General features: G+C 38.5%; 1 protein-coding gene across 2 annotated transcripts in view; it reads left to right on the plus strand.

Moving 5' to 3' along the window:
* Positions 1–14,629, plus strand: part of LOC122788038 (keratin, type I cytoskeletal 19-like) — a 69,749-nt gene that overhangs the window by 38,844 nt on the left and 16,276 nt on the right. For both annotated transcript variants that reach the window (XM_044054958.1, XM_044054959.1), the window contains exon 6: positions 3,653–3,873. In XM_044054958.1, coding sequence (XP_043910893.1) covers positions 3,653–3,873 — 221 coding nt within the window. The remainder of the gene's footprint in view (positions 1–3,652; positions 3,874–14,629) is intronic.

A 14,629-nucleotide genomic window follows, 5' to 3' on the forward strand; every position in this document is an offset into this window, starting at 1 on the left:
ACGACAGTCAAGAGGGGGCTGGAACTTATTGAAGAAAACTGGCAAAGGAACCAAGGTATTGGGAGCAAATAACTTGAGAGGGAAAGATGAAAGAATGGGAAGACACCAATAATTTATTTGTACTGCAGGTTAGAGATTGCCTTCCCTATCATGGATTGATATCAGAGTATAGGCAAGGAGAAAGAAATAGGGGGTCCTAAATGAAAGACCAGCACTTGAAGAGTTTTTAATAGAATCTGGAAAAAGAAGTCGCCATTAAAAAAAGGAATCATTAGTACAGCATATAAAATATTGTAGGATAACTATAAAAATCAATCAGAGGAGGTTAGAAAGGATTGGGAAGAGAGATTGAATAAACAATTCACAAAGAAACAATTGGAGAATATATGTATGTCTTCCAAATATGCGACACAATCTAGAAAATTAAGCATTTTGCCTGGAAATGTTTACATAGATGTTTTTATACCCCAAGTAGACGCCAGAGAATTTTTCCTCAGGTACACAGTAAATGCTGGAGGTGTGAAAGGGGGGAGAGAGGTACTTGGGAACATATTTTCTGGGAGTATGGTGAGCTGGCAGACTTTAAGGATTCCCTGCAGGATGCACTGTCAGAGATGCTGGGTGGGCAGGTTGGTCTGATGAGGAAGATGATTTTTCTGAGCTATGTCACAGAACTGGAATTGCCTATACATGTTAAAGCCTTGCTGTGTCTAATAATGGTGGCTGCCAAAAAAAGCAATTGCTAGAAAATGGAAATCAAAATCTAAACCAACTGTACTGGAAGTAGTGAATATAGTAACAGAGATAAAACAACTGGAACTGAGATCTTTATAAAAGAGTAGGAGCGAACTAGATAGGAAAAAAATGGGAATTGTGGGAACAATACATACAAAGGAGGAATGAGGCCTAAAAGGCAGCAGGACATAAGTGAGCTATACGATGTTTGAGTGAGAAAGATTGGGTAGATTCTAAGTGATGTATAATGTTTGCAACTGGGAGTGTGTCAGCATAGTTTGTGATGTAAAATGCTTGCGACTAGGATTGTGTTGGTGTGGTTTGTTGTCATTTATATAAATATATTATTGTCTATATAGTAAGTGATGGCTTAATGAAGATGTTTTTTGTTTAAAAAAAGCAAGAATTGAATAATGTATGTAATGTTGCTTATGTTATGGGATATATAGCAATATATGTGAAGTATTAATGTTTGTTATGCTAATATAGTTTGATTACTTTTATATGAATGTAAATTTGTCTGTGTCACAAGTTGTTCTTTTTTCGTCTTTTCCTGGTTAGGGATTGCCACAGTGGAACTCTGGTCCACTAATGATTGGCAGTAGATTTTTACGGTGCTAAGGTGCCAGCTCGACACACAACTTTCAACAAAGGCTCGCCCTACGCATGTCTTTTGAATGCCACTCGACTGTGGGGAGGACATGCAGACTCCACGCAGAAAGGCGCTCCAGCTGAGAATCGAACAGGAGAACCTTTTGCTGTGAGGTGACTATGCTACCGCTGCACCACTGTGGCTGTTGCCTGTGTCACAAGTGATAATTCAATAAAGGTGTTTGGAAAAAAAATTCAAAGCAGCCCAATGGTACTATTGCCAGCAAATCAAAATACACAAACCAATTGTCATGCCATTCTTCAACCACCAAATAAATCAGTTTGCACAGTACATCTGTTAATATGGCTCCAGTAAAAACACAATTGCCCATAATTAAAAGTGTTCTCATGGCTGATCATGTTAGATTAGTGCAAAAGTCTCAGTGCTGCAAAGAGCTCAATAATTATTACTCCTGCCAGGTTCAAGAAGCATTCTGCTAGCATCAGTGGTAATACCAGTTCATCTACCTAACTAGACATCAGTTTGACAGATTCCCATGCTCCTGTTCAACTCATTATGTACATTGTACAGTACTACATTACAGTATATGAAGCCTTCAATATCGCTGTCACAGTGTATGCAGATGCTGGATGTAGTCAGTGAAATTAATTTTGATAATTAGTGCATTTGTTAGCATTACAGTTCGACCAAATGTGTCATACTGTTGCAAATTCAAGAAGGTAACATTCCAATATTATTCATGTATACCATGCACATGTGATGCATGTGCGTGTGTGTGTGTCTGTGTCTGTGTGCGTGCATGTATGTGTACATAATATATCTATATCTTTATATATATATATATATATATATATATATATATATATATATATATATATGTATATATATATATATATATATATATATATATATATATATATATATATATGTGCATGTATATATATATATATATAGAGAGAGAGAGAGAGAGAGATTCAACAAGATAGTTGAATATTATTCATATATATATATATATATATATATATATATATATATATATATATAGATTCACTTCAGAAGCTCGAAATACTGAAATCTCAAATTTCAGTATCTCCAGCCCAAGAAGTCGAATCCACAAAACAATGAAAAGTACAAACCGCGAAATTCAAAACCTCAAATACCGGAAGTTTTGAATTTCACGGTTTTACTACACACACACACACACACACACACACACACACACACACACACACACACACACACACACACACCATCCACCACACAAACACACACAATCACTTTACTACATGAAAGCAGGGGGACAAGCCCCCCTGCACCCCCCCCCACTTAAATATTCTCACTCCGAGGTCGCACTACATACAAACACACACAAAACACCACCACACAAGCTCCTTTCTCTTCGCACACACACACACATCACAGCAAGAAAACACACTGACACACACCACAGCCCTTACCCAAACCGCTTAACACACACACACACACATGCATGCACACTGCCCATATGCATTTACACACACACACACACGCACACACACACACACACACACACACACACACACACACACACACACACACACACACACACACACACACACACACACACACACTCACATGCATATAAGCAGAGGAAGGAGGAGAAAGGTATCGATTCTAGTAAACCTAGCTATTTTAATGTATCTCACAACTCACATCAAATGCCTATAGCCTGATAAACAGCTAAAAGAGGACCCAGAAGTGCAGTACATGCAAAATAGCTTCATTTGAGGTCATATTGCTAAAATAGTTGACATCATTACTTAGTTACTGACTTTATATATCTCTATTAACATACCTTTTGCTTTGCTTAAGATAATGGCCTCCACATATGTGATGTAGCAAATAAATGACATAGATGTCATCAGAGCCAAGTAGAAAGAAGGATGACTGGTGGCGAAGTAAATACTCCTGGTGTCAAACAGCGAGAAACGTTTCACATGGTGGACTTCAAACATAGTGTAAGAGGCAGTATGAAAGTGTAAGTTAAGGAAAGGGTTTACATCTGGCAAAAGGGGAATGAGAAATATGAAGGTAGCCTAGACAGGCTAGCCACAGCACCTGTATGCACAACATACTCCAACGGGCTCCCTGTTTAAAGCTTCCTTGCATATAATTTGTATACAGCATCAAACCAAGGCATTCACTGTTTGTCATGATTCTAAATTCAGAATTGCATGAATTTTAGTTTCCTATATTATGTAGGTTATCCACAAGGACTAATGATTTTAAGAATGCTGCTGTAAACTTTCTGTTTCTCATTTTCAGAAAAATTCTTTAGAAAACACATTAGCTGAAACAGAAGGTCGCTATGGTGCAATGTTGCAGAATATCCAATCATCCATCCATGATATAGAAGATAATCTAGCTCACCTTAGGGCAGAAATTGAGCGTCACTCACGGGAATACCAGATGCTATTTGACATCAAAACAAGACTGGAACATGAGATTGCTGTTTATCACAAGCTACTTGAAGGAGATGAAGGCCGGTGAGTTAGACTAAAATTGTGTCGATCCAACATTATATTACATGGACTCAAGCTTATAATATCCAATGCACTAGCAATATGGATGAAAGTAACCCTTCAGAAAAAGCAGTACTTAATGAACATATATGCCTTATGGTGTTTTGTTGACATTAGAGCCAGAAACAACTGAAAAGATACATAATTTTTCAGCTCACATTTTATTCTACTTCAGGCTGGTTAGCAAATTTTGAAAAACAGACCCACTAACAGGAAAATGTCCATATACAGATTTCTTCACCATTAAAATAATAAAAAAATAAATAAATATAAAGCCAGCTGGTCTAGCTAAGATGAACATTTATTAGCAGGCTAGAAGTGCATTACTGTCCATGCCTGAAATATTTTTTATGTATGTATGTATGTACGTATTTTTATATGTTTGATGCGGGATGCACCCTGGGTACTCCCCTATACTTGTACCCCTCAAACTAATTTTGAAAAAGAACAAAAAAAGCTCCTCCAACATTCCAATCCTTTTGAGCTAGCAATATGCATTTGCTTAGACAAATTGTATTGGTGATTGTGCCCCCCTAAAAGCTTGCACCCAGGACAAACATCCCCTTCTTCCTTCTCTAACTTCAGTTCTGCTGCAAATAAAGCTGTTTTTCCCTCAGAGCACCCCACGTCTTACCCAATAAGTGCACATTTTCTCTAGCTAGTGTTTCCCACTCTAGGCAGTAGGATACGCCTTTCCTTTCTGGTAATCTCTCTCTCTCTAAGCATGATGATTCACCTTTCACTAAGGCACAATGACAGCCTCCACTTCAACTCCAGTCCAGGACAATAAATTACCCATTTTGTACAAGAATAAATAACATATTTGGTCTTATACAGACCCATTAACTAAACATACACACATTTATCTTCTAGTTAATACATAGAATTGCCATACCACTTTTAAAGAAACAACATTATTTTCATAAATTTTGCATTGGAGACTGTGATTAGCAATGATTTAATCCCAAATACCTAAAATATAACATGTCTTACAATATTTACATCACATGCCACAGACACTATGACCAAACATTATACAGTCCCTGTAACAGCTTAAAACAGTGGCCTTTGCACTTAAACGGAAGGGTGTGGGACCTGGACAAACCATCCAACTACAGAAAAAGGTTGGATTCATGTTGTTGAAAGCTCAGCAGACAGTAAACTGTCAGGGTCAAATTAAGATCAAAGGCAGCAAACTCAGTATAGTAAAGCCATAAATAATGTATGAAATGATAGGGTAGTAAATTGTCATTGTGTCCTGAAAATTAATCACAGCTTTCTCATTTACTGTTACAGAGCATTCCAATGCTTCTTCTATCCAAGTTCTGCCAATGGAGTCCCTTCTTGGGATTCAAGCAGGCTAACACTTAACTATAAGTTCTATGCGAATAATGCAAACACTTCCTTCTGAAGCTCTGTACTAGCTTTCCTGACCCCTTGTTTATAGTACCTTAACACTTTCTCATATGAAAATAGCCTCAATTTTGCAACATATTATGAAAGTGTCTTTCTCAGTTCTTTCCACGGCATTATATGTAGAACAAAATATTTTAGTAGCTTCTGTTTTCCCTTTCTTACATTGCTCTGTGGTCAAGGACATGCAACTGGCTACTGTGTTCAGGTAAAAATTATGCTTCAACTGTAATGCTAACTTCATTGTTAAAATACTGACACCCTACTGTGTTTACACTTATTTTACTTTCACTGTTTTCACTTTCAATAATAGAGTTCTCAGCTTTATTGTTTTATATTTCTGCTTTGATTTCAGCATTTCCCTTTGTTTTTTTAGTTTGAAGTTCTTAAAAACTTCCTTCTGTTCAGGTCTGCCTCCAGAGTTATGCTGTACAGTTTTCTTTTGAGATTGTTAATGATTTGAATACACCTTCACTCATAGAAGTGTTTCTATACTATGCTCATACCTCTTAAATGTCCAGATTTTTCCTTTACATTGTTGGCCTTTTCCGCATAAAAATCTGTAGATTTCTGACAAATCACTGGAAAGATCTGAGGACTGAAGTCAATGAATAATGACACCCTTTTTTCTTTCAGACTTTATATCCTTCAAATAATGCATGCTAACATACATTCTTTTACTCTAGCAGCTTTCTAATAGAGTAATATTTAAAACCTTTCCCTATTTTAGGGTCTTTGCCCCCCCCCCCAATTATGCCAGACTTTCTCCAGATTTCTTCTACTAAGAGATTGAAAGGTATGACTGTACTCCACAGATTTATCCTCCAAACAAATTTGAAATGATTTCTTTACTTCTAAGTCCCCTTTGTTTTCTGGACTTTTAATCAGGAGGAAACTAAGGAACTTTCTGCCCTGACTTACCCCTGTGATCTAAGCCCGTGAGGACACCTCAAACCTACCGAAAATATTCATCTCTCTAAATTGCTCAAGCAAACAAACAACCAAAGCAGGCTTCCTAGCTGCCTCATCCCCTTTGTTTTCTGGACTTTTAATCAGGAGGAAATTAAGGAACTTTCTGCCCTGACTTACCCCTGTGATCTAAACCCGTGAGGACACCTCAAACCTACCGAAAATATTCAGCTCTCTAAATTGCTCAAGCAAACAAACAACCAAAGCAGGCTTCTGAGCTGCCTCATCCCCTTTGTTTTCTGGATTTTTAATCAGGAGGAAATTAAGGAACTTTCTGCCCTGACTTACCCCTGTGATCTAAGCCCGTGAGGACACCTCAAACCTACCGAAAATATTCAGCTCTCTAAATTGCTCAAGCAAACAAACAACCAAAGCAGGCTTCCTAGCTGCCTCATCCCCTTTGTTTTCTGGACTTTTAATCAGGAGGAAACTAAGGAAGTATGTGTAACTACTGCTGAACCCTTACTGATCTACTGTTTTAACCTTGATAGTTGTTTTTAGTACACTTGCTTGCCAGGATAGCCAGCAGCCTTAGAATTCCTATCCTAACTTCTATGTTCGTCCCCCCTGACCTACACTAGCTGCCCTCTTCTTTAGTCCTAGTATTCAATGAGGATATCCTAAGTGGAGTAAGATGTATCTTTATTCCAGCCACTTGGTGACACCCTCCCTCATATAGACTTCACTGCAAATAGTGCAGGTTTTTCTCTCTAAACCCTAACCTTCCTCCATCTCACTGTATCTCCTAAACTCTTCTAGCCCACTCTAGCTGTAACATTTATTTTCCTACTCATTCTCTCTAGTTTCTCATACTTTACTCTCTCCCTACACACCCAGGTCTTTCTCTCTTCTAACTTACCCCTCTGAAAACCTCCTTTCACTGATTGACTCCGAACCTCTCTGGAACTCTTTGGTTCTTCCTCTTCCTCTGTACCTCTACTCTTTGCCCACTAGGTGTCACTCTGTCCACATCTAGACTTACAGTACTGGTTTATTCCCTTCCATATTCTTCCATTTTTCACCTCTCTCACTCCTATCCCTTTCCATCTTTGTAGGGCTCTGTGACCCACTCTTCCTTATGCTACCTATCTCAAACCTTCTATTGGCTAGCTTTTTCTGTTAATTTTTCCTTCCTCTCTGGACTCTGTGTGTCCCACTCCGTTCGCCCTGTGGGCTCACTCCGCTCCCCTCCCTACCCCCAATTCCCACCCACCCCCAGGGATCCTAACCTTATACGTCCCTAGTCACACCCCCTCACTCTTACAACCTATCCTGCTCTTTCCCGCTAAAAACTAGACCCCTCCCCTCTGCACAGACTCTTCCCCCCTCCCTCCTTCCTCTACTGCTAAAACAACCTCTTCTGCTATTACTAGCTTCTCTCCTCTTCCTCAATTAACTTTCTTCTCATAAACTTCCACTCTCTATACATATACCTATACTTTGTATTCTCCTTTCTCACCCCTACAGATCCTCCTACTAATTCATTCCTTCTTTCCTTTTGCCTTATACCTATAACACCACCTCTCCTACCCTTTCTTCCACTACTACTTTATAACTTCCCTTACCTCACCACTTCTACATATGACTCCATACTTACCCACCATGTTGATATTCTTAGCATTATTCTCTACTTCCCTTTATTCTTCCTACCTTCTTACCTTCTTCGAACACCCACTTAAAAACCAGCCAGACTATATAAACAAACAGACATCTATCATCCACACCTCTCTTACCTCATTCTTAAATTCTACCTCCACCCCTAGCTATCACCTTCCCAAATTCCATAGGCACTCTCACCTCACCTATGCCTTACCCTCTGATAAAAAAATGAAACAACTAGCCCTTCCTAAAAGCAACATCACATCCAGACTTAATACTCCTACCTTACAAGACGGTGATATTCACCCCAACCCTGGCCCTTCATATCCCTCCCCTCAAGTATCTAAGCCTAACTTCAATAACACCCTACTCATAGGACATCTAAATATACGAAGTGTAAATAACAAAGTACCCTACTTACATGCCCTGTTAGACATTCACCACTTTGATATTCTGTGCCTCTCAGAGACTTGGCTAAAGCCAGCCACCAAAGACACCGAGATTATACCCCAAGGCTACAATTTATATAGACTTGATCGTTCTAAATGTAAAGGTGGTGGAGTGGCAATTCTATTTAAGAACCATTTTAGCATCTCCACCCTCCCAGCCTGTCCAACCCAGGATGTTAAAGCTGAAGCCATCATCGCTAAACTTCAATTAAATGCTCAAAAAGCTCTTTACATCATCTGTATGTACATACCACCAGGCAACAATATACCTATCTTAGAAGACTTCCTCAGTTGGGTTTCCACTAACTACCCGCAAGAAACTATAAATCTGGGTGACTTTAATATAGACTGGAATACTATTAATAGTGAAAATCCCTCCTGTCATATAAACCTACATGGTTTTACTCAATCCATTACCACTACAACAAGGTTTAATAAACCAAGTAAGAAACAGAGTATCTTAGACTGGATACTCATAAACAAAGTCAATGTCTCATACAAAGTAGGAACTATGCCTGATGACCTCAGTGACCACTGCCTAACCTATATCTCTAGAGAAAAGACTGACTATCAAAACCTCCCTAACATTAGAATAATATGCTCTACCAAAAACTTTAACACTGACTTATTTCAAAATGATCTCAAAACATGCAACTGGAACCTCTTGAAATCACTTCCTCTTAATGAAGCAGTTTCATTCTTTAACTCGACCTTCCTCTCCATTTTGGATAAACATGCCCCTGAATGCTCTGTTAGAATGAAGTCTAATATAGCCCCATGGCTCTCAAAGGAAACAAAGAAATTAATTCATACTAAAAATAAAATTTGGGCCAAATGGAGATACCATAGAATCAGCGCTGATTTTCTTCATTTTTGCCAACTTAGAAATCTTACAAAAAACGCTATAATCTCTGACAAAAAAAACTACTACTGTGAACTTCAACAAACCCATTTAAATAAACCCAAACAATTCTGGTCTTCAATCAACAAACTCCTTTCACCTGGAACAGCTATAACTCCCTCCCCCATAAACGCAGACCCAGATACCCCTAACCATACTGCAAATGCTTTTAACTCCTTTTTTATAGAAACCATTCAATCTCTTGCTAGACAACTGAATGCCAATAACTTTTACCCTCCAAATAATCTCGTTGATTCCCCCCACAACTTCACTCTTCATCCAATCTCTACCTCTTTCATCTACAAGCTTATTCTCAAACTGAAACCCTGCACCCCCTCTGCTGACAAACTCCCCTCTCTCTTTCTTCAAAAGGCTGCTAAACAGATTGCATACCCTATATCTATACTCATTAATAGGACTATCCAAGAGGGAACCATACCAGATATATGGAAAGTCTCTCATATCATCCCACTACACAAAGGTGGTAACTCTATTGACTACACTAACTTTAGACCTATTGCTCTTCTCTCACCTCTAGCTAAGATTATGGAGAAATGTATCCATCAGCAACTTGTACAGTATCTCTCTTTACACAACATAATAGCCAACTGTCAACATGGCTTTAGACCCCACCATAGCACCTCCACTGCCCTCCTTTCCTTTGTTGACACCATCAACAACTATCGTAACTCCAATCTTTGCACCTCTGCTCTATTCATTGACCTCTCTAAAGCTTTCGACATGGTGAACCACTCTTCCCTTATTAACATCCTTGAATCCCTCTCATTTGATAACCTGGCTATAAAATGGTTTACTTCTTATCTTAGCAACAGACATCAAGCCATTCATTGGGACAATCATATCTCTTCCTTATTGCCTGTTTCTATTGGAGTCCCACAGGGCTCCATTCTCGGCCCACTTCTCTTCTCCCTTTACATAAACGATCTCAACACTGTAATCCCTCAAGCTACCTGCATCCAATATGCTGACGACTCCACTATTATTTGTTCAGCATCTACCTCTTCAGAGCTACTCTCTCTAAGTCAAACTACTTTCAACACTGTAGAAACTTGGTTTACTAGATGGTACCTCCTTCTCAATGCTAATAAAATGAAACTTCTCCTTTTCACTCCTACCACTCGAGCCTCCCCATTAAACTTCAACATCTTGTCTAATGATACCACTGTCATCTCTCCTGACACGACAACTAAACTGCTAGATATAACCATTGACAACAATCTCACTTTTGATCAACACATCAATAACATCATCAGAACAGTTAACAAAAAAATAGGATCATTATACCGTATTAAACCATTTCTTACACCTTCTACCAGAGCTACTATCACCCACTCCCATCTGATATCTACTCTCTTTTACGCCTCACCTATTTCCACTAACCTTAAGAAGGCTAACCTAAATAAACTAGCAACCTGTTACAATAGCATTGCCCGCTTTGCCACCAGTAACCCTTTTAGAACACATCACTGTCATAACCTAAAACTCCTAGGCTGGCTTGAGCTACAAAACTGCCTTATGATCTCACAACTTACCATTGCCCACAAGATACTTTACCAACCTGATAACACCCCTATACTTTCTCAACTTTTAAGCCCTTATAATACCTCCCTTTGATCTTCTTCTAAACTAATGACCAAATCTGTAAAATCCCATAACTTAGCTGGTGACTCTCTGTTCACCAATACTGTAGGTAGAACATGGAATCAGCTACCCACTGATATCACAATAATCCACTCCTTACCACTCTTCAAACAAAAAATCAAACTGTACTTCCAAAATCACTGGCTTTGTTCCTGTAGGACTCCTGACTAACCTTCTTCATTCCCCCTACTCTACTATAACTATACACTGTACTTATTAGCTATACATATACTTTCTTCTTATCGCCCTGTTGCTCTCCTCTTATGCTCTGACCCACTCCTCCTTTTTCTCTCCCCTGTCCTCTTTTCCATCTTCTTACTTCTTCTCCTTACTGACCATTGCTTCTCACTCTTCTCCTCCCTTGTATTTCTTCATTAATCCCTGTTTTACTTCTTTCTCTCCAACAGATTATCGAAAACAATTTTGCTAATCTTTAGCTGTTTAATTGTGATGCTTCTACTGAACTAGTATATTTTTTTGGTGTGCCTTAGGTATTTTGTTGTTCTTATTACTAAATGTATATTCTTATTGTACTTAACTTTTTATTAATATGTCTCTTTGTAATTGATTTTATGTGTGGAGATTTTCTCCCCGGGCCTCTACTGAAAATGGACATATATCCAGCTAGACTAGCCCGGTTAACAAATGTAAAATAAAATAAAAAATAAAACTTCTGGCTAGGAGTTTTAGCAGCTCTTTTTATTTTGCCTTCGATAAAGACAGTTCTCGGAAAGTAGGAATAGGTTCCTTTCTTGAATTTATTTTTCTTACGATAGTTTTATAACTCACTACTGCAGATCCAGTCTCTTTCCAGTCTTTTTTTTTATTTTATTTTACTAGTCTTCATGACCTTATAACTGACCCTGTTAAAGTTTTCCAACATTTTAAATGGACCTTGCCACTTAGCTAAAAATATGTTTTCTGATGATGGCCCAATTACCAAGACTTTGTCTTCGGATTTAAATTGTCTACTTCCAGTGTTCCAGTGATATACTAATATTTCCTTGTCTTGCTGTTGCAACATGCTTTCTTTAACTATGGTTATTACCACTACAAGTCTTTTTTTTAAGTATGTGTAGTACTCTACAGAGGGTCAGTAAAGGAGACAGCAACCCAGACATAGAGTGTTACAGGGCATGATTGGCAAACGCCAGGTCTTTAGTGCATTTGCTGTTTGAACTGAAGAGCTTTAGTGCAATGTGTGTGAGTGTGTGTGTGTGTGTGTGTGTGTGTGTGTGTGTGTGTGTGTGTGTGTGTGTGTGTGTGTGTGTGTGTGTGTGGTATAATGTGATATAATGTGGTGGTTTGCTACAGTTTAAAAATAAGGTCTTTATTGATTTCTTAGGATCTTTTATTTTGTCACAGGTCATCATCATCATCCATCCCCATTTTCACATTTTGCTATATGAAGTAGATGATTTGCATCAGCTGCCACCACTTGTCTTGATTCAGTGCCACTCTCCTTTGATATTTGACTGTCAGCTTTACTGTCACATTCCTTCTCTCATGCACTCCATCCATTTCTAGGTTGGACATCCTCATTTCCACTTGCCATCTTCCTGTCACTCCCATATCTTCTTTACCAGCTTGTCTTCCACTTTACTGCACTTGTGACCAAATCACCTTTCTCCTTGACCTTCTCCAAAACTGAGACTACTCTGGCTTGTGCTCTAAAGACAACATTACTTCGTCTGTCCCATGGTATATATACTACCCTCAGGTACTTCACTTCCATAAGCTCAAGCTTCTTCAACTCTTCTGTCTTTAATGCCCAGGTTTCTTTGCCATACAGAAGCACTGGTCACATAATTATTTTGTAGAACTTACTTTCTATCTTTTTTTGCATTCTTCTGTCACATACTACCAATGGCTGTCAGTACCAGATGGCTACAGCCCCTCTGATTCTAGCTTTGACCCCCTTAATCAGACTTCCCTTCTTTTCAACCACCCCTTCCAGATATATGAAGCTGTTAAACTGTTCCACTCTTTTCCCTTCTATCTCACTTTTCAGCTTCTTCTGAATTTTCCACCTTACTGTTGTGACAACTTTATTGTCTACCCAGGCTCACAGCATGTACCTTCAGCTTTGTATTCCAGTATCTTGTTATTTGCTAAAGCTCCTGTTCAGTGTCTGCTAGTAGGGCATCATCATCTGTATAAAACAGATGTGTTGAGCTATCCACTTCAACCTGTATGGCTAATGTAATCCATTACCAGTATGAAAAGCAGTGGGCTCAGGGTTGAACCTAGAAGTACACCCTTTCCAACTGAGAACCCCTCTTTGAGTCAGAACTCTGTTCGTACTTCTGTCATTGTGTACTTGTATGTAACCTGCATTCTACCAATGTTTTCTAGTCTTCAAGCTACTAGCTTTATTGGTACCTTGTCATATGCTTTCCTTAAGTCCAGGCATGTTCAGGTTGACTATTTCTTCATCTCCGGTTTCTTCTCTCCTATCTGACTAACCACAAATATCAGGTCAGCAGTGTTGTATCCTGATCATAATCCAAACTGCTCATCTCCCATCTAACTTTCTACTATTCTGAATATTAATTTCTCAGGGCAGGGATAAAAAAAAAAAAAAAAAAACTTAAATTTTCTGTATATGTCTCTCAACTTCAGTTGCACATCAGTGGCAGTGAAACAGTTACTTTTGAATGCAATGGAAAAATAGGCATGTGGAACCTGGGATACAGCTGTACAGCTAGCCAGCACAGAATATTATCAGTTCTGCTGACAACAAATGTGGGATGTTCACAAGGCTGTACCGAGATGTAACAGCTTTTATTCAGTTCACAAATTGCTCTTTCCAAGCTGAAAATAAATAAATAAATAAATAAATAAATAAAACAGTGTCTCCAGACAAGGGCTCCCACCACCAACTGAGGTACAAAGAAGTCTCTACCCAAACTCCATTCCAGGACAATAAGGCTTCCCTTGAGACTCCAGCTAATCTGCCATGGCTTAAAGACCCTGTTATTATACAATTGGCCTCATACAGCATAATTATTTATATAACTTTTGCAGCACACAGTGTTACTATCAATTCTTTAATGACAAAAATCTTACAATATAACACTTTTACAATATTTACATCACATCCAGCATTCAGTACCCAAATACAGCAACATAAATGACAAACAGTCATTGGAATAGCCAGCAATGTAAAAGTATAATTAAGCAGGTAACCATTTGAAATGTCTGGACCCACTAGGATGAGTGCTGAAATCTGGGTACTGAATGGCCAAAAGATTGGACTTACATATAATAAATTCAAGATGCCATTTCTCAGAATAATCTAGTTTCTCCAAGGTATGGTGATCTCAGAGTTGGTATATATAAGAAATATCAAAGAGAAGAGCGATTTTTGAAATTAGTTCTTCTCCTGTCTTTTCGGTGTTTATTTTTCAGCTTGTTGGCACTTGGCATTTTGAGTGCCGACATTTCAAGAGCCAGTTACACAGCCATCAGACTGCTGAAGGCCAGAATAATTAATTATTTCAAAGGTTCAAAGGTAGCTAGCAGATAGAATAAATAATTTCATTCTCTGAAGTGTAGCAGTACAATAAAAAATGATTCATACTTGTCTGCGTTTTTATGTGTTTGTATGAATGTGAAGTTGAGAAAATATATTATAGAAAAACTATTGCCTACTATAGAGGATCAGTCTGTAATGAACTGTAGTTGGGCTAGGAACCCCATTTTTTTTTTGGCAGCACGTTATCTA

The sequence above is a fragment of the Protopterus annectens genome, chromosome 13.part0 (assembly GCF_019279795.1).
Source record: "Protopterus annectens isolate FY-2018-M chromosome 13.part0, PAN1.0, whole genome shotgun sequence".
Classification (NCBI taxonomy): Eukaryota; Metazoa; Chordata; order Ceratodontiformes; family Protopteridae; genus Protopterus; species Protopterus annectens.